This window comes from Rhynchophorus ferrugineus, unplaced genomic scaffold (genome assembly GCF_030347505.1).
Source record: "Rhynchophorus ferrugineus isolate W39M unplaced genomic scaffold, kcgeb_rfMv2 rfM1, whole genome shotgun sequence".
In the NCBI taxonomy this organism is placed as follows: domain Eukaryota; kingdom Metazoa; phylum Arthropoda; class Insecta; order Coleoptera; family Curculionidae; genus Rhynchophorus; species Rhynchophorus ferrugineus.
Genome location: NW_027472580.1, coordinates 68,866,788 through 68,889,819, shown reverse-complemented (window position 1 = coordinate 68,889,819; position 23,032 = coordinate 68,866,788). Strand labels below are relative to the sequence as shown.

The following is a 23,032-nucleotide window of genomic DNA, read 5'->3' as shown; positions in this document are numbered from 1 at the left end:
TGTCATGGTGGACCATTTGTTTTCAATAAATTATGATTCAATTGCCATGTATATGTCATAGTATGTGTTTATTCCTGTATTTTGCCTGAAGTAGCGAACCCCATCTTAATTCATTGCTGTTATTAAATATTCTTTTTAAAATTCACCTGAAAATGCAGTCTTTCTATCATCCCTAATTAATATAATGATAAACCAACAGCAAAATGTTCTCCACCTTTAACAAATATACCCAATTGCAGCAAATCTATACATATACATGTAAATCTATAACATTACCTTTTATTATGTTTAAAAATAATGTAATATAAGAGATAAATTGATTGAGATAGATTGTACAGGGTTTTATTGAGCTTGTATCACAACCAAACCTAACATACTGAGAAACATACTTCAACCTCTGGCTAATATATCATTCAATGTGGCGAAATACGCGTGCGCAAACATAATCAAGCCCAACGTCCAAAAGTGGAGTGTAGAGGTTTCCATTATTATAAAAAGCTAAATAAATATTTCCCCCAACCTTATATAATGATCGGATAGCCCGTTCGTAAATCTGAGACATGAAGTGTTAGACTGATATGTTAGTACCATCAAAGAAAATGGAGATTTAACTTTATAGGCAATTCTGCAAAAAGTTTTATGACGCCCAATACTTAGATGTCACTACCTTGAATTTGTTACTTGTTTAATTCACTATGTTAAGAGTCTTAAAGGCATTTGATTCATTCATTTAATTCCGCAAGACCACAAACCCAATCTCCCATGACAAATACTCCCCTCAACATCTTCAGATGATCAAGGTGACCATATTCAATGCCATCAGTACCCAGCTCCTAAAAGAACTACTATCGGTCAGCCATGGTTAGTTCCCAGCCCCGATACTTAATACTAATGTCCTGGAATGCATTTTCCTCGGTCTCCAGTTCGACAGGTTCCACTGGTCAGCCCAAATCCAGCACGCTATCTGCAAAGACAATGGCGTGTACAGTCTACTCTTCTCACTACTCTGCAGAAAAATTAAACTCCCAATCCCCCAGAAAACGACTCTGTACAAAATACCAGTTCGTCCAGTCTGCCTCTTCGGAGCACAGGTGTGGTAGAGGTACGTCCCGGAGGAACAACTTGCACTACTTCAAGTGTTCCAATCATTTTGATCTACTTCTCGTTACACACACTGAACTGGTTTCAAATCAAATTTTCTCCAGACTTTAATTGAATTTTCTAGTTATTGCTCTACGTGTCTATGATTACTGCTAATATTTATTGACGGCAGCCTTAATTCAAAGAAAGTCTACAACGTTATAGTGTAATTTTATTCTAAATCTATATTGTAATAAACTTCTGAAATATATGAATCCAATTTATAAAACATAGTATCTAAGGGAACGAAAAGATTATCTAAAAACATAAGATTAATTATTACCTAGGCAGTGTTTAATTGATAAAGAAGAAACTCGTTTCCAACCTATGAAAGTTGAACATAAATATATTATATTGAAACTGTCCCTTCTTGCTTTTTTTTACTTTCCGAAGATTTTTGTTGGGTAAATTAGCAGATGACTTAATGAAATAATCTTGTAAAGACTTCGATTAATTCCTGACCCTAGTAATAATTTATATCCAATTTAGAGTTTCCGAAAATCCTGACAAATTACGGAAAACATCTCCTTACTTAATTAAAACTCAAGCTTAGGATAAATTATAATTTTTCCAAAGAAATCTTCGAGAACGAAAATAAGCTGATTCAAACATATTTTATTACGTTGAGATGATTTAAACCTCTCAAATATAATGAATGAAATTATTTCAATTTGATCTATATAGAATAAAATAAAATGAAGAATATAAAAGTATTTTGATTATTTTTTCGGAAATAAAATTTCCTAGATGTAAACCAACAAAACTGTTTTATAAAATAATATATTATTACAATATAATTACAATTATATTGTAAGATTGGGTACATGTCAACAAAAACCTTCTGGCCCTAAACAAAAAAAGTATTAAATATATAAATCTTCTTTCAAAATCTTATTGATATATCAAAATACAACTATACCAAGTTATTACTTTAAAAAAAAATATATCTTTTGTTTTTTCGAACAGCCGTAATTTGGTGATAACAAATCCAGGTGTTTAACATTATCTGCTTGCGTGAGTTCACAGTTATTAATATTTATAGTAGGCAAGTTTTACCCAAGTTGAATGTCATGAGATTCGATTTCGATCGTCATTCGTATGTCATGATTTCAACCGCAATTGGATTTTGCTGAGATGAAATGAAAGTTCCTTATAGCCTATATAGGGTAATTGTAGGATGATAAAGCCACCGTATTGTTATAACATGATGCTAGAATAGAAGTTCATGAAAACTTGCAGTGTGCCATATCTTATCAAAACCTTGAAATAAATCAGGAAATACAGCCGAGAAATATTTTTATTCTTTAAGTTCTCATTTATTTGACTGACCAATCTATGAAATTGTTCTATCGTTCTGTGTTTATTACGGAAAATATTAATTTATTTTCTGCTCAGTTCTGGAATAATATTTCTTTCTGCTGTGGTTATCTTAATGCTCTTTATGTATTGATTCTTAAAATCTATAGGATGTCATAGAAAATATAATAATATGGGAATACTTTTCAAGTAGATATTATTATTATAACGTTATGAATAGCAGTAGATGTATTTAAAAGAGTGATAATTGACCACGACATGGCATTGTTGCGATATATTTTTAAACAAAATTTCAAATCATTGATAATACTTTTCTTCTTCAATACTATTTATGAGACAATATATGTTTTAAAAGTAAGCTACATTAGTGTGAGATTATGTATTCTTATAGCTTATGTTCAAAAGTACAGCTAAAAAGAATAACGTTTTGGTATTCTTACTTTTTTAATCACTAGTAGATAATTTGTAGGTTGTCATATTCTTTCATATCAGCTAACTACAGTTGCTTACTGAAGGTGATCTCTAATGATACATATTATTATGAATTGAAAATAAATCAATTTTTCGAGTTCGGATGGTCGATTTTCCCATTAATCTATAATAAATAATACTTTATTATCACGCAATCTATTACAGTATTTGTCGAATTTTACCCCCCATGCAACCGTTAAACAATTTAAAGTTATGAATGTTCATTACAATATATTAGGTACTTCATGTATTCTTATAATTTTTTTCACTCTAAAAAGGCCTTTATTGAGAAAATTTAGCAAAATATATATTAACTAAAATATATTCACTTTCAGCTTCTACCTCTTTTTTCCTTTTTTAGACAACATAGTGAAACCGTTTCGAGTCAAAATTTCGCAATCATCTAATCATAGATTCATTTTCACATCCATTTTCTTCATTATTTCGAAACAGTAGGCTTAGTTATGCAACGATATACCCGATAATCGATAATTATCAATATACCTACGCTCACTAATACATACCATAGTAAAACATAGTTTTTGGCAAAATTACTTTTTTTTATTCAACATAATTCACGTCAAAGGTGATACATTGATTATAGTGATCCTTCAACTTTTCGATGCCATTTTTTAGTACGATTTGTTCTTTGCTTCAAAATAGGCTTCAGTTTCGTCGATCACCTCTTCATTCGACGAAAATTTTTTCCCAGTGAGCATTCTTTTGAGATCTGAGAACAGGAAATAGTCGCTGGGGGCCAGGTATGGAGAATACTGTGAACAAGGAAGCAACTAGAAGCCCAATTCATGGATTTTCGCCATCGTTTTCACTAACTTGTGACACAGTGCATTTTCTTGATGAAGCACTTTCTTTTTCTTCAAATGCGGCCGTTTTTCGGCTATTTCGTCCTTCAAACGGTTCAATAACGCTATGTAATAGTCGCTGTTGATGGTCCTTCCTTTTTCAAGGTAGTCAATGAAAATTATTCCATGCGCATTCCAAAATAGAGACGCCATAACCTTGCCAGCCAACTGTTGCGTTTTCCACACTTTGGAGCGGGTTCATCATGTGCAGTCCACTCGAATGACTGTCGATTGGACTTCGGAGCGAAATGATGGAGCCTTGTTTCATCCATTGTCACATATCGATGCAAAAACTCGGGTTTATTACTCTGGATCATCTTCAAACACTGCTCCGAATCATCAACTCGTCGTTGTTTTTGGTCAAAAGTGAGCTTGCGGGGCACCCACTTTGCACAGAGCTTTCTTATACCCAAGTACTGATGAATTATATGATGTTCACGTTCAGTGGGTATTTTTAGAGTGTCTGATATTTTATTCAATTTAAATTTATGGCCATTCAAAATCATTTTGTGGATTTTTTTAATGTTTTTGTCAGTAACAACCTCTTTTGAGCGTCCACTGCGTTCACCTTCTTCGGTGCTCATTTCATCACCTCTTAACTTAGCATACCAATCCTTGATAGTTGATTTTCCTGGGGCAGTGTCCGGAAAGTCGACATCAAACCAATTTTTTTTGCTTCAACTGTATTTTTCCCTTCAACATGCAATACAACACGCAAAATTCCTTTTTATCCATTTTTTTCACAATAAGAAACGATGCTTCATTAAAAATTCTATAATTCACAAACTAATGACTCGACAGCTGTCAGATTTATACACGCATCTTTCGAGCATTACGGCTAACTAAAAAATATATAGATTTAATTCTAGTAGCGCCATCTATGTGCCACGCCGGGGATCTTTCAATTTACCTGTTATAAAATTTAATACATATGTAGAAACGTTGTCAAGAATCTCTTGCTCACACGTAAATGAAAAAAACTATGAGCTTACTCTATATCTTGCCTTTTGCTTCTGGGGTTGTCGTAGTTGATAAAGCTCTTCATGTTGAAACAATTCAAAATATCATTCCGAGTGGTAGTCATTTTCTTTCTTTTCGAAACTTTCTTAATGCAGATGGCCATCTGGAAACAGTTGATTTGTTAAACTAACAGAAAGCATACGGAATTAATGACAATTCATTGTCTATCGTTTTCGCTTTGGTTTCGAAGTTTCGCTCCTCCAGGCACTTGTTGATCATATTACCTTGAAATTATATATTTATCTGCAACGTTCCATTAATATCTACTATCAATTAAACACTTCTATGAGCTTTTTTACTAAATACACTTCACTGTACAACTATAGAATTTCAAATAATTTTATTCTCTTGAGTCTGCTTGAGTTGGATTATCTCTAAGCTAGGTAAGCATTACTTTACGCTCGTTAATTTTTCGTTTACATATCTATCGTCCATTTATTTAAATTGTTAATTTTAGTTTTCTGATTTCGTGTTCATTATTACCTCTGTTCAATTTTTGCATAACAGAAGAATAAAAATACCGATATCACTCTAGCAAGCTTTAATTTACTAAATTAAAAAGCTACCGCTGAGGAGTAATTATGAGTTTAGGTTTTAGCCGGCAGATAATTAGAGCACATAAAGACCACATCAAAAAAATCAATAGCTAGCAGTATCTATTAACTAACAAATACTCATGGTGATATTTTCCATTTGTTCCAAACAATGTGTTTAAAGTAAAATTTGCCGCAATATAATATTAGGTACATATTCTTATTGTGATTTTATTATTCTTATTATTCTTATGTGAGTTTATTCATTATTGTGTATGCTTTCCCTTGTTTGGCTCTAAATATCTTTATTCTCTATCTCTATTATCTTTTTCTTTTCATTAGGTTCCAACTGATCAGTTAAACACATTGTGAATTTATGAGTTAAAGTTAAAATATTAATGATTCAAAGGTACTATAAATGTTTATTTGAAAGCACTTAACTAGGAAAGATCTTTAATATTTACATTGGGATATTCTAGATTTGGTCTCTGTAGATATAATATGCATGTAAAATTTTACTGATGAAGAGCTTTTCTTATTAAAATCATTTTCTTTCCAGTAATTTTCCAGGTTTGATTCTAGTAGTCCTCGGCCTATTCCAGTATTATTCAAAAGGCAGTAGTTTTGTTTGTAACAATATAAAATTACCAAACATTACATAATAAAACTAATATTACCAAGTTACTTCTGTATATGATTATGTTATTATTTAAAATATTTTTATTTCTTAATAATATTTCTTTAATAACGTTTTCAATTATATACTTATTAAATAACATATTTAAAGAAAACCGTTATGGACAGTATAATACACACATGTTTATTCATATTCCATGCTTCACGGATATAGGAGGACTGCTTAAATTAGTCTCGGAACAGCAATACACAAGTATTCGATAACTCATCAGTGGCCAGCAGTAAATCAACGCCTATCGAAAACCAATGAAGCCGGGCCACAATGTTGCCACATTGTCTGTTACGCTGCAGTTCGTACACGACATGGGCCCAAATCAAAGACAAGCGTGACAAATTGCCTAACAGGCAGTGTAAAGCGTATACCTGTGTCAGTTCGGACTGGATTATGTAGATTTCACTTGGTCTGATTAAGCAGGGACAGATAATGCGCCCAGAACGACCTGGAGCGAATTAAATGGCACCACGACGCCGTCGGACTAATTTCACGGGCCATAAGTGATTTTAGATAAAGCCCCGTACGTGTATGAGTGTGTGTGTATTACAAGGATACACGTGCTACCATTCTTACTAGTGGAATTGCTTTAATATTTCATGATTTATCTCAGAAAACTGTTATATCTAAAATATATATGCACAGATAAGGCATGTTAAATTTATTTAATTAATTTATGTAAATATTCACATTTTGTCAAATATTTCCTATTAAATAAATTTTACATTTTACATTTTGATAAGATATTATTTTATATTTTTCAAAATTTAGAATCTTTAATTCTATTTTTGCGTTTGTGATATTTTAAGATTTTAAAATAAAATTTATGAATACTAGTTCTTGTTAACACTAAAGGACTGTGCCTACCGTAGTTCGTATATCGAAGATTATTCGTGTGATGGTGGGTACAGACCTGAAGCATTAGGACGAGTTTCGTGAGAAAATTGAAAATACGCATGAGCAGAATTGAATTGCACTTGCATGCATGCACTTTGCTTAGTTCCAGTCTTCGTCGCTTGAATTTCAGCGCTTGGCGACAAACAGAACGTTGTTCTAGCAGCTGCCGATCGGGCCAACAAATTTGAGCGAACGTGGGAAAAATTGACAAGATTAAGAATGACATAGGTTTTAGTTTCGAGAAAATAACCCTATTTTTCATTTCAATTTAATTAATACTATAAAGATGTCTTTGAATGACAAATATGTGTTATATTGATGATATCTATTAATGATTAGCAATAATACATCTAATTATATAAAAACCTCATAAAAAGATACGAAAAATTAAAATATTGATACTTTACGTGCAAGAATCATATTATTTCTATTTTGCAAATGGTAATTAAAATAAAAATTTTCATAAAAATATGAGTTGTTTTTCATTGAAGGGAATTACATTTATTAATACTCTCCATAGTACAAGACAAAAAGTTTTTCACAACTGGTGAGAAAAAAGATGTTTAATAATAATCTCAAATAAAACATTTATTAACAATATAAAAATATTAAGTTTGCCAAGGGTTGTTGAAACATTAATTTTCGATATATTATTATTCGGAGCGTATGTGAAAATTGTGCAAATACTATAAATGGTAATTGAAAAAAGGTTGTACAATAATATAATATAGTAAAAATATCCGCCCATTAATCGCATTATAATCAATAATCGATTTTTAGCTTCTTTCTAAAAATACTACCACATCTTTGCTCTAAAATATAAAATAAAATTCATTACACACAGTAATTTTAGAAACACCGTTAACAAATATTTCATATTCAAAATAATAATAACATTTCTAGACTATAATCATACACCATGCAGTAAATTTAAATTCATACCTGTTTATATAATTATTGTCTCTATCATGGACGGATAAATTGTCTGATGACTCCATTTATAGATTTTGTGCCACCAAATAAATGTAATACTCTTAATTTGAGGTTTTATATTGTCTACCTCATAGTGAAATATCCACAAATACATTTCTTTTCTCTTGAAACTGAATATATCTTCTGGTGATTTTGGATTATTTAGTAATCATTACAGAATTGTATATGTTTAAAATCTGTTCAATCTATAAATAGTATACTAAAGTCCTATTAACATAAGAGTTTTATGACATATTCTTACCAGAATTTCAAACAGAATCTTCAGTTGAATTTCAATATTTTTTGTATTTTCTTCCTTATCATAACTTTGGTTTGTTATGTTACCAGCCATATTTCTAAACGATATATTTTTAAAAACGCTTAGACGGTACATCTTATTTTAGAAATAAATATTGCTTTTTAGGAAAAGAACACTACACATACCGTCGAAAAAAATGGTTCACAAGACATTTTATTTTGGCATGCCATTGTGAAAAATATGGTTATAAACAAAATAATATGTTCTTTCGAATCAAACGACGAAAGCCGTTTCAATCACCACAAACGGAGAGATATTCGCCGAATTCACGTTGAATCTTCGCGCAGAGCCCGAACGTTCGGTTCATTCATGTCTGTACTCGCCATAATACATGATCTGGTGAAGTTCGTATCACCTGCAATTTATTTGATTATATATATTGATTATTTCTTGTTATTAATCTGAATTATTAATCGTGATCCTTCGGCTCCCAGTTATTGAGATGAATAATATTGGCGACATCATGTAGTCTTTGAGTAATGGTCGTAAAGAAGTGCTGCTACTTATGATCCTGGCACCAGACGTAGCATTTTCTGTTTTGCACACGTACTATATCATCTAGGGGATTGGCCGCTTTATTCCAGCGCCTTACTTTATCTCTCCCTCTCTCTCTTTTCTCCAATTCGCATTGATCTGTCTTTCCAGTTTCAGAAAAGCACTTAGTTGTGCTCGTTCTTGTTACGTTTGGGATGCATGATTTATATTCTAATTCTATACAATTTTTCTTTATTGTCTGTCACGACCGCGACTCACATATACCGATGTATTAATGTTATTATAATATCTCCCTCATTGGTCATTATTCTTATATCATTTCGTCTTCTCTTCAGAAAATGAGACGAAATTGTAACAAATTAATTTGAAAACCTCAAATCAAGTCCTCGAGTAATGCTAACATTTCTGGTTGTGTGTAAACCTACAAAATCGATACAAGTTAATAGAACGGCAGCTCAAAAGCGTAGGCAGCTGATCGCGAAGTATAAATAAATTAACTCAATGAAGTGAGTTTTTATAGCAATTGATGAGTCGATCGGTGAAGGATTTTGCTATTATATGCTCGGTACTCACTTCTTATTTGCCCAAGAGGAAATGGAAAGGAAATAGAAACACTACCTAATATCAAGTTGTATTTCTTGGCCTTAAGTGCAACATATTCGAATAGAGCATGAATCGGAATGTAGGTTACGATTAATATGGTTCCGAAAATAAGAAAGAGAGAAGAATGTGTCGCGCGATCTTTTATACACTCTGGCCGCATAACAGCCCTCGCGCATTTCCAAATCGCTAGTTGCTTGTCGGTGTTATGCGGTGGTCTATTGATTTGCAGCAATCGGTCGTTACATAGATGGATAAACTTAATGTATTGATGTTAAAATTGCTTGTTTTTAATTATATTTAATTGCCTAAATTATTCAATTTTATTCAGTTTTATTTATTAAATTTTTAACTGTTTTTTGGGACCTCTTTATATTTTTAAACTACCAGCATGTTGAACAAATATATCAAAGAGGTCAAGCCGTTTTTGATTTGAAGTTTTGCCGTCCTTTATGCAAATAAAACAGTTGCAGAAGACATAAAAAACAATACATGATAAAAAACTGGACACCAAGAGCAAGTTGACTTGACTCCATAAGTTAAACCTGTTTGCTGAAGAACCAAAGTGCAAAATTAAAAACAGCTCAGCCCTTAAAATGCTGGGTCATATAAAAAACGCTGTTAAATCTATAAACAAGGATGATCTCAATATATTAAGGCAAAATTTCCTCAAACCAGCAGTGCAAGAAAAATATTGTGTTACACCGGCAAATACGAGAATTTGCATTTGACGCAATTTTTAATGAAAAGTCGAACAAAGCAGAAAAACGGATATTTTACCGTCTACCAGAGTTTACCATTTTACCATTTTTACCATTTAATGATCTATTAGTTTTAACCGAGTACTTCTTTGAAAAATTTCTTTATTAAGAGAAACTAGCTTACAATTTAATATTAAATACAACCATTGGCTTATTAACTACCTTACTGACTAAGATTCCTATCTCGGATCAACGGATCGATCTAAACTAATGTTCTGCTCGCAGACCTATTTATACGAGTCTTTTCAAACATTGCAATGTTTGTTTACATTTGCTATAGTTGTTGTTTGCCGGCCACATCACTGTGGGTTGTTTTTTTTATAATTTTATATTTTTGGAGAGCGAAACCTCTAATGACTACAATAAATCAAGTAAATATCATGTGAGGTTCAAACATGAGCGAAAAATGGCTGAAAGTAGTACGTTTCTTCTGATTTTCATATTTTGAATAAGAGACGAAATTCGTGGCGAAAAAACTTTTTGGTGCAATTTTCAAACAATTTCCCTCACAGATCCGATCGAATTTGGCAATGCCTTGTAATGTTGTATTTAAATCTACTGGCATACTAGCATAGAGGTTTATTGATTTAGACCTAACGTGGTCTCACCGCATATCCAAATCCAGTGCGAGCTTGCATATGTCCAAATCCAGAAGCAAAATTCGCCCAATTCAATTTTAGACAATACATAGTTCTTGTGTGCTTCTAATAATTGACTATTCCGGGACACTATCTATACTTTCGCGGGCAGTGGCAACGTTCTCGATTGATTTGGTGTTTCTTTTACGTACGGGTGTTAACTTCGAAGGGTCGCCGCATCTCCTAAAAAATTAGCGTAACACTAGCAACGAAAACAAATTTTTCATAATATTTTATTATTTGGATGTGTCCTTTAATAGTGTAACTTTAACATTGGGGATCAGTGAATTGAACCCTATAGTTTGACAGTCAGACCTCAAGTTATTATAATACAAAGTACAAATATAAGTATAAATACGTTGTTTACTTCACATGAAACAAGTTATAATTCTAACTTATTCAATTTACGAATGTTTGGGGAAAATAATATTTTTGTTGCTTCATTGAATGTGAAGATTTGAGGATTATATCGTTTCTGCAAATTAACTGTATCTAAAATGAAATTGTTTGTGTGTAAAGTATATTTTATCGAAATTTAAAAGACGCTATCACTTCTAAATTTCACATATAAATATATCTAAATATCATTGCAGAGCGTATAGGCTAGATTAAATTTCGTAAACATACTTTCTAACAAATAATTGCCTTATAATAGGCCTAAAATTTATTTCATGTAACATTCAATAATTGCAGATATAACTCATATTATGATTTGTTCATAAAACAAATTGAACTTATATATTATTCTATAGGCTCCCTATATATTTGACTTGAAAACTAAAGAATTGCTTAGATAATATAATATCATGTATCACGTTGTGCTTGGTCACCCTGATCTGCAATCCATTGTTGCAATTTTGATTTCATAAATTACGCTTTGTACGAACAAATCGAGATCTCGTATGGGATCACCCAATTCCGATTGATTCTCAGATCAATTTTTTCATACTTTTCTTCTTTTCTTATGTTTTACTTTACTTGGACATGAATAAGAACGAATTATCTAAATTCGGAATAGGTTAATTAATAATTAGAAGATTTGTGTATTTCACTATTCGTGTTTTATTGACATTTGTGCTTTTATTGATATAGTCAAACTAACTAAAAATACAAACATAGCATTCAGAAAACTAAAATTTAATAGATGTATATTTTCTTATGCCCATTTCATATAACTACATCGCTATTTAGCTATAGATTTTACGTAAACAATTAAAATCCATCATATACCTAACGTATAACTAGCTGAGTCATAATTGAAATTTGATTCATAGTCTCCATTTTAAACCAAAATTATTTAGCTCATAAAATTCTTTTCTATCCATTGATTACACATATACGTTTTGTAATATTGCTAATTTAACGTTATAACAATTCTCGCTATTCACACGAGAACTATTATTCGATCGCTTTTATTGTATGGCACAATAATGACCCTTTATATAATATCTATTTAAATTATGCGTATATGTATATGTATTGAGTATCCCGATGGGCCTAAATTCCAGTGCGTAGATTACAGTGTTCGGAAAACTGATTTGTATGTTCATTGTAAATATTTCAATTGAATAACAGTTTCAAAACTTGTTCTATATTACTAAGAGTGGCTTATAGTCTAAAATAATTTTAAAATAATTATAACTTTTGGTAGATAGGTAATGTACCAGGTTGCTTCATAAGTTAGGGGAGCTAGATGGTCTTCATCAACAATAGTCATCCTTAAGACGTTAAAGAATATCAAGTAAAACTATAAGTTCTGAATTTTATTTAACATTTTCTATTAACTGTAAGCATATCTATTAATAGAGGCCATTAGTCCACAATTTTCAGTTAATTTATAGCTAAAATATGGTACACATTAAACAATTCGTTATGAATTGCAACTTTATGATGGAAGATACGTTTAATAAGGCTCTCTAAATAACAATTTTTCAATTGAAATATTATTTTAGACCAGCAAATTTTCTATAGCAAAATTAAGAAATCCTCGCACCAAATAATCCCTAAGGACCTTCAATAAAGAAAGCGATATGATTATCGAAAAGTCAAATCGTATATTCATCAACAAGATAATATCCGCAATCAAAAAACTTTAATTTACTTGAAACTTCCATATCTCCACTTTATTTTTGAGAGCACTTTAAGATCGGACACTAATCTATGGAATCCTTCAGACAATGTTGTTAGTTTTTTCACCGAGTGGCTCGATAAGCAAAATTTAATTCTGAAAATCAAAATTCTATAAACTAAATCTTCATAAAACTCAACAGTCTCTAACTATATATGTTAAAAATGTTATGACGTCCTCGAGAATATCGACAGACATAATAATCAGAGAACAGGAAACCATTGTGAAAATAAGGAATTAAATCCGAAGAGAAACGTTCAACATCCTCCATAGTGCACAACAGGAATATACAAACCTAGCTGAGAAAGAAAATTCGCTGTTTATACTTGAGCAAAGGACTGCATTCAAAAGGGTTAAGACTTCCTAGTTGGTAGCGGTGCTTCCGACTATTAAAAATGGAAAGTTGTTCAAGTAAAGATGCCCAATCCATGCAAATCATCACAGGATAGGATCCTACTATCCGTATTGATAAACAAATGGAAAATAATGCCAAAACACAATGAAGGAACACATAAATAACTAATTTTAACCTAAACGTAATCTTCGTTCACTAATTTAAATTCCGTGAGGATCATTAAACAATTAAAGAAGTACATCGCATTGTGGACATTATCAGTAGATGTCTGGGAAATGGGCTGTACTGCTTTACTGCTATTTTGGACATAGCTACCATTTGACAAGTCCTGGCATGATGAACTGACAAATAATCTCAATCAAAAAAGATGCTTCCATAATATATAGCTTCGTGAATAAGTATAATGATGAACATTTTACTTTGCATGAAATACCCTCAAGTATCTTACAGGGCAGGTACTGAACCAATTATACTAAACCAGTTTACTTATAATAGTCATACCTTGAAATACTACCTGTTTATGTACTCTGCGAAATCATATATCCAATTCAATGTATACAGGCCCATAAAGGTAAAGTTCGGCTAAGTGCTCCAAATCCAAAGTCCAATTCCAAATGTATATTTAGCTAGCCAGCGCTCAAGTCTTCAAGTCTCTTAATAATTTTAATAATCAACCAACTACATGCCGTTGAAACACACATTTTAATTAATTACCTTTTAATGAGTTAATTACCCCACAATTTTAAATATTGCAATAACAAATTACCTTTTCCATTCCTTACATTACAAAATTGTTATTTTTACTTGTTAGCAGTCATATACGAAAAAAAGCAGATTCTTCCCAACTACAAAATATCGAACAATACTAGAAATCTATTGGGTATTTTCACTATAATTTTCTTCAAAATACGTATTATTCCGCTTAAAGAACCTATTTATTTTGGTGTTTTTAATCTGCTATTTCGAACCAGATTTTTAACTATTTTCATAACTATTTATGAACTGTATTAGTAAATTTTAATAGAAATAATTAAATTAGATTTATTAAGCTAGATGACTTATTTCTATCTGTACATGTTGCTTCTTTCTTTACGCTATAATAGTAAAATATTTATATCCAGAGACATAACACATTATTTCGCAGACATAGTTCTTCCTGACTTATTTTACAGATGATCGGACCGTTCGTAAAAAATATTTTCGTTATACAAAGATGTAACGCTTGACTGGATATATTCTAGTAATGGCATCCATATGTTGGTAGGTCTTTGGAATAAGTGTATTGATATTGACGGAGTTATACCGAAAAAAGTTATTTTTACCTCTATAAATCTCTTATTCCTTTTCCTTATTGAATCTATCGAACCCAATACAATTATCAGTTTATAAAATTAATGAAGTGTAAAATACATTAAATATTTATCAAACGATTTATTAAAATTAAAATACACATTACTTAGCATTATTACATTATTCATGTTTACTATTTTATGACTAATTATTCATTATTTTATATATTTATGATATTGAACTTAACAGTCAATCATATATTTTGTAAATACCATTAAAATGCAATAATTACACTATTACCTGTTAGTTTAATTCATTAAATGGATGACATCGACTCTACGTTCAATATAAATTCATTGGCAATTAATATTTTACGCAACATTAATTTATGGAGTGCGCCATACATGACGACTTGATTTATTGGTTTGTCGAGAAAATAATTTTGTAATGGAATGGAAATGAAACATATTTTTCATATTTAACATTAGGAAAACTATCGTGTAAGTTTAGAGTGCTACTGTTTTAATGATTTTTTTAATAACATAATATCAATATTTATTATCAACATATATGATAAAAATGTAATGTTTTTTTCTTAAAATCTTAATGTTAAATACAATTTGCTGTCCTAGAAAAAAAACTTTACAACAATGCAATTCTTACAAAGTATATTGTGAACACAACAGATTCTGTGAGATATTTTTCATATTTAACATTAGGGAAACCATCGTGTAAGTTTAGTACTACTGTTTTAATGATTTTTTTATTAACATAATATATTGTTTCAATATTTATTATGTTAAATACAATTTACTGTCCAAGAAAAAAAAACTTTACAACAATACAATTCTTTCAAAGTGTATTGTGAACAAAGAATTAAAATATAAATAACAGTATAATAATAATTGGAAATAAGTATTCACCACATAAAAAACGCCTTCTTACCATACAATTTGAATTAATTATTGTTAATTATAATTAAAGAATCGGCCTTTTATTATAGTTTTATTTTATTGTGTACATGCTATGTTTAACATAGACTTTTATCTTTGTAACTTTTTTTTCAGTTTTGTATTTCCACGACTAATATCAAACTGGAGATTGGTATGAAACTTTTATTGATAATATCTGATGTAATACTTAATATAATACAATACTTCGTATTTCTACAAATATGCATGAGGAAAGACTCCATTCTCATAGTAATATTGAAATATTGCAACTTTTGGATACCACCAGAACAGGACACAGACTCAAAAGAATCAAACCATTTGATCTTGTGTAGTGTTGTGTAGTGAGGTGCATATGTTAAAAAATTCAGCAGTGACCTGTATAAACATTATTTCACCAGAGACTGAGTTAGAGCCGATGGGTCCTCTTAGTTATATACCTAGATTTAAGTTAGCATAAAGACAAATTGTAGGTTGGTTAGACGGAAACAACTAGTAACAATGTATTAATTAAATAATAATAATCTACAAATATAATGTCAGCAAGTTAACGAGTGAATTAGAAACATTAATAAAGGCAGTTGAATATTGAAATTTTTATAATAATTTAGTATAGTCAATTCAAAATAGCAGTGACCCGAGTATCAATATGTGTCTGTCTAAAGTTGTAAATTTGTTTCACAGTCAAACAGTATTATCCTTGTCAATTTATTCTAATTAAAAAGACATAGGATGCTGTTAGAGAAGTTCAAACATGTAACGGAATGAGCCTGCAAAAGTTGTCCGTTTGCCAAACGTCTGAAAATTGTTCAAAATATTATAATTACGGGTTATAAACCGGCAAACGTTGTTTTAACTCGTTGTTAGAACAAATTTGAAATCGCCGCGGTTTTTATTGAAAATATTTTTTTGCGCCTTGCAGCTGCATTGCATATTAGGACGGATACAGTCACTAACATATCTCAAGAAATAAAAAACAATATAACCTTAAATTCGTCAAAAAGAAACCGTGTTTATGCGAAACAGGTGACGAATAAATGAATCAGCTTAGTGTTTCAGAGATCAAATATACGAAATATATAAGACAGTAAGTAGTGTTTTCAATCGAAACATAATTTAATACAATTATTTCAGAGAAAATTTTCGAAAAGTATCCATAAAAATACAAAAGATATATAGCTATTTGAGAGATGTAGAACATCTTTTCATACATTCTTGGATAATATAGGATTTAAGTGGTGTAAAGATATTCAGGTCGAGGAGGATATTCAAACCTGAACTGTCTGGATTTATGGAAAGGGACATTGTTGAAAATAGCATCTTTGGTTTGTGTGAGCTCGATCAGACACATTGAAGAAGAAATTGACAAATGGTAGAATCCTGAGCAAATTTTTGATAGATTGGAAATAAACAGCTTAGTTATTCACTTGAATAGTGTTTCTGAAAGTCAGAATGATTGAATAAAACATTATGAATGTTGGTTTATGATTCAATGCTGACGATTACCAAGACAGGGTGATCAGTATACAATTAATAGACTTTAATTGTAGGGAATTGTATTATAGTGTGAAAGCTTTATGAGCATGCGTGTTATTCTTCAAAATACACATGAACGTTTGGTTAACATGTATAAGTAGAGAAATAACAGTAACTATTTTGCAGATATAGCAAATGCATTAAGGGGAATGCAACGATTGAATGTAGTTTTTTAAGGCCTTCGGGGGATACCACTATATACAAAAACGCATTTAGAACCCTATCGACTAGTGTGGAAAAAACCTTAATGTATATTAATTGTAGTTTTAAGTTCTTCGATAATAAATGCATTTGATGTACACTGATGTACGTCACACGAGTAACCTATCTGGGTAAGTCCGAATGTCTTCTGGGCTGGTCCCTAAGTTAGTCACTGACCAGTCGGCAGACTTGATGCCGAGGACTGTAGTTCGAAGCCCGCGTTAAACAGTAGGTCCAATCCAGATAAACCCTCGTTTGTAATACGTTAAAATATATCAATAGAAATTGAAATATAAGGGAGCATCATCAGAGTATTTTTCTAAAATTGTTTGATGTACTTCGGAAATATATTTGTTGAAAATGTCATTTTAAGTGTTCAATAATTAGCGTCTGTATACACAGAATAGCTGAGTAATACTAAATAAAAAACGGTTACATATATATATATATATATATATATATATATATATATATATATATATATATATATATATATATATATATATATATCGCTGATCAAAATACATACAAACAGTTAATAAATAGATATATAGTAATTTATTAATTATTATATCTCATAATTAATATCCAGGATAAATAAAATTCGAGGCTTACAGGAAAATTATCATAGTTTTATTGTCATATCCGGCTTATAAATAAATTCAATTAAACTTTTTCTTTTTGTCTTTTTTATATCAAAAAAAGTCACGCGTAAAATCACCAAGAAAAATCTTAACGAGCAAAAGTTACATCTACATCAATAGCTTAGTCTAATATATTAGAAGTGTCAGGGCAAATAATGGCGTCATAAATCAGATTTTTTATGACGGAAATCGATCAATCTACGGTAACTTGATGATTTATTAAAATACGAAATGAAATGGCGCCTTTATTTTATGGAATAGTTGAGATATATTTTATTTCGTAGACTATTAATCACCCGTCTGCATCCCTCAAATTATTGTACAAAATTAAGCTCTAAATTGTTGTTTAATGATAATTATGTTAGGTCTTTAATCTAACAATATAAATGATGCTATCGTTGTGTTTAAAACGAACTTTCTATAATTATGAAATGATAGAAGTTGATGATGACAATGAAATGATGATAGATGCATTATTTTAGGACAATTGGTGGATTAATGAAAATTTTTTAAATATAAAAATATACTACAAAATTTTGTAATCATACCTCAGTTTCCAGTGGAATATATGCACGCACGGAAACCATGACGCCTCGGATATATCCTTGCATATAACGCCATCAAATATTGAGAATTTGGAAGAGTATCTTATATAGGCGAATGCGAAACAGTATTTTAGTTTGTTCAATTGCGGCTAGGTAGTTTGGCATATTCTGATATCAGAAGACTGTTCTAGAAGATTAGAAATCATAGAATATGTGTGTTTATATTTGGTGGAAATCAAATCAAGAAGTTACTGGGTATTTTGGACTTTTTTTCTAATTATATACTTGCTCTCGAAACAATTTCATTTATATACAAAGAATATCGGCTTAATTTTTTTCGGCAAAGCTTTTGTTGAAAGCGTCTCTTTCGAATTGGATGCATTCTTCAACATGGCTGACAAAGCAAACTTTAAAAACTTTTTCTGATATTCCTATTTTGTTAATTGTGTATTTATAGTTGGTTTTTAGTTAAAATAATTTTTTTAAATATGAAGACATGTTAGGTGTTGCATTCTAGGCTGTAGTAGCGTTTCAAATAGAATGCACTGCTTTCTAGGCATCCTGCTCTATGTTAGAAATTGCTTTTAGCAAAAAATAATGAAAAACTGATGCGAATCTCTTATGAGGTCTTAAATAAGATCAAAAGTGTTTGTAGAACTGAAATGTGGAAGATTATTGCTTAACAGAGATGCGGTTTTTGAGTTGATATTTAAATTGTAAGTCATTTATAATGTTAGTTATATGTAAATGATGCCTGTAATTTTTAGCTGTTTGCTACAAAAAGGAAAACATTGATCCACGTATGTCAGGAAATGTTGTTGAGTTGAACAATATGATAGATATAATTTGACAAACCAGGGACATATCTTACTTTGTTTTTTTACTAAATGATGTCTCGACTGTTCTATTTAATTCCCAGATAATTCACAAAACTTAACTTAACAAGCAGTCTTTCTAATATAGTATATCAGCAAATGACTGTATTGTTCAACACGATCAACTGTACTGAGCATTCTCAACGAGACGTGATTAGAAAGATAATAGTTAGGTGTTGTTTGTTTTGGTGGATGAGAAGAGTGAACAGAATAGCAACGGGCAAAAATGAAACATTTTTTATTGCAACATCTAAATATAACACAGCGAATAGGTATGACTTACAATTATGTAATTACAATACATATTTGTCAAAAAAGATTTAAAAAGACATTTCAAAATAAATAGTCTTCAACATATATAATGTACTGTACTCTACATTAGGCCGAGTTATATTTAAGATAATATAATATGTTCTATATTCAATAGTTTATTAAACTTTGTATATTTTAAAGTATAAGTTTTGTGTTAAACATATAATATTACGTTTTAATATATTGTTAGTATAATAATGTATTTTAATATTATCATTAAATATAGAAAATTCTATGAATTTTTTTAAAATAATATTTGCAATGTAAATAGTATATATTTAAATAAAATGTATTTGATTTTTGAATATTTATTTTTACTATTTTTACTCAAATTTTCAGTCGCGCCCTCTGGTGGCAAATAAACGTTAAACTTGTTCACAGGCAATACATGCTAGATACACTTCGAATTCCTCTATATTTTGTGTATAACGCGAACTAGCAATATATGATGACGGAAGAATATCGGCGATATCAGTTGTTGCATCTAAGTTGCTGACGATAGATCATAGTATGTGATCCTAAGAATGAAGCTTCGCCTAATTAAGCTTGATGTACAGAAATCGCTCACATTCAATTTGCGTTGATCATAAACCGTTGTATGAAGTGTATTGCGCAAGTTTATTGATGTTAATATGTTTAATTGTTCGTAATTGTTGCGTCACAGGAATAAGTATATCAAAATGACAGTGAATTTATTTCTTTAATGCTTAAATGCTAACCTTCAAAAAATATCAAAGAAATGAAAAGGCTTTGGTTAACTAAACCAATTGGTTATGATTTTGTAAACACGTCCTCAAAGTTGCCACAATTTCTCTGTTCTTCAGATATTCCATGAGATTGCACAGATAGCGCATATGCATTTTTACAGCGTGTCCCATAAATATTTAGAAAAATGTTAGATCAGCGTCAAACATTTATCAAGAAAAATATTAAATATAAATAAGCCACAAACCAGTATCAATCAAATCCCATCTTGGTTAGATTGCAAGAGGCCAATAACAAATATCTGGCTTTGTCAAATTTCGCCGCGTTAAGGCTAACTAATTGATTCACGTTTGATTAAAAAAGTGATTTTATCAAGTTCTTACAGTCTGGTATGTGCGCATCATGGCATATAGACGTTTCAAACATTTAGTATAACAAACATACACGTAAAGTAAAAAAAAATTAAACAAAACACAGATCAAACAAAGAGGAGCATGTATAAACATAGTTTTTTAAATTACTTGATGAAGTATTGCAGTTGCACATGTTTGTGTTTGTATGGCCGTTATAAAACTTCAAAATTGCAATTTGTGTATTTTATTAACCCAAATACTACAAGGCAATGTAAACCTTTGATACACTTTATTTCAATAATACTATTATACTATAATATTCAATAAATAACAGTAAAATATACTATAAATAACAGTTCCCAATTGGTCAATTGGCTTTTTCAAGGTACTCAGTGAAAATTATTCCATGCGCATCCCAAAATACAGACGCCATAACCTTGCCAGCCGTCTGTTACGTTTTCCCACGTTTTGGAGCGGGTTCATCGTATGCAGTCTACTCGGATGACTGTCGATTGGACTTCGGAGGTAAATGAAGGAGCCATGTTTCATCCGTTATCACATATCGACGCAAAACTTTGCTCCGAATCATTAACTCGTCGTTGTTTTTGGTCAAAAGTGAGCTCGCGCGGCACCCTCTTTGCACAAAGCTTTCTCATACCCAAATGGTCGTGAATGATATGATTTACGGTAATTCAAAATCATTTTGTGGATTTTATTAATGTTTTCGTCGGTAACAATCCCTTTTGGGTGTTCAATGCGTTCACCGTCATCGGTGCTCATTTCACCACGTCTAAACTTACCAATCTAAGCATACCAATCCTTGATGATTGATTTTCCTAGGGCAGTATCCGGAAACTCGGCATCAAGTCAAGTTTTTGCTTCGACTGTATTATTTCCCTACAAAAAGCAATATTTTACCAACACAGAATACCTTTTCATCCATTTTTTCACAATAACTAAAGTTGCTTCACTCCAAATGCTATAATTCACAACCTAATGATCCGACAGCTGTCAAGTTTATACATGCATCTTTTGAGGGCTAGGGCTCACTGAAAACATATGGATTTAATTTTAGTAGATCCATCTATATGTCAGACCGGGGACTTTTCAACGGATCTGTTAGTATACACATATACAGTTAGGTTTCCATTTAATATTGCTCCATGACTCATATGTTCGACAAATATTTAGTACTTTATCTTAACAAAATCTGTTTATCAATGGTTTAAATAATATATAATAATTTCTATATTTGCAAAATAATTATACCAAAAGTGAAAAAGGAATTAAGTTATAAAATCTACTTTAATGAATATAATAACTCCCTGAAAATTATTTATATACAAGAATTGCTCATTTAAAATGTAAAATAATAATTGTATTTATTTTGTTAAATACTAGTTGTTCTAATATATTTAGTTTTTATGAATTCTAATATATATATTATAAATAAATATCCTAATCCTGAAGCGAAAATATTTGTTTTAACTTATTACCTTGAAGAGTATCAGTATAATATTAAAACAAATCATTTCAGGATCTGGGATCATTGTAATACGATGCAAGATTATATCGAAATTCTGGATGGTTGGAGCACGTCGGCCACCACACTGGCGCACCTTTGCAGCGGCGAAACTATTCCAGAGATTATTAGCAGCGGTCCAGAACTTCTGCTGAAGTTTCATACTTCGCCGTTCGGTAATCCGTTTCATCCTTTGCCGTTGTCCTATTTGCCAGGATTCGAGCTGGAGGTAGAAGTAAGTATGATTCTGTTTAATTATTAGAGCAAACTCGGCCGACAGAACAAACTTTCCTGGTTAACTTCGGCTTCTGCATAGCTAAAAAAACGAGCAATTTTCATCAGATCTAGTTAGTACATGTTTGAGGTAAATATAGTAATCCAATTAAAAACTAATGCATCTTCTCCCACCGTCTCGTTGTCTAAAATTAAAATCAAGATGCGATGAACTAATTTTAGAGGAAAAATAGATGTAAAAAATATTCAGACGTTTTACCAGTTCCTACTAAATTTATCAGTATGAGTTTTTTATGCTTCTATAAAATAGAAACTATACGGAAGGAGAACTAAAGAAAAACATCAATAGCACAAGACGACAAATTAAAAAAATATATTACAGTAACTACATAGATTAAATGAGAAAGAGTTGGTTATTTCGTTCGAGATCTTAATTTGTCATAGAAGATAACGAAAATTGTGATAAGAAGATTCCACATTGAACTGTTCTGAAAAAAGATATCAGGGCCTTTAAATACAGGCAACGCGTACGAGATCCATTTTTAAGGAAAATAAACAAATAAAATTAGAACAAATACATTTTTCAACTTTTATAACAAACTTATCATATCCGTTTGTTTTAACAATTAAAAAAATATTTATTTAATTCAAGTAAAATTAAAAATTAA

General features: G+C 30.8%; 1 protein-coding gene across 1 annotated transcript in view; it reads left to right on the top strand.

The window, feature by feature from the left end:
• Positions 1-23,032, top strand: part of LOC143206967 (uncharacterized) — a 354,807-nt gene that overhangs the window by 293,804 nt on the left and 37,971 nt on the right. The window contains exon 7 of the mRNA XM_076419876.1: positions 22,146-22,365. Within this exon, the coding sequence (XP_076275991.1) occupies positions 22,146-22,365 (220 nt within the window). The remainder of the gene's footprint in view (positions 1-22,145; positions 22,366-23,032) is intronic.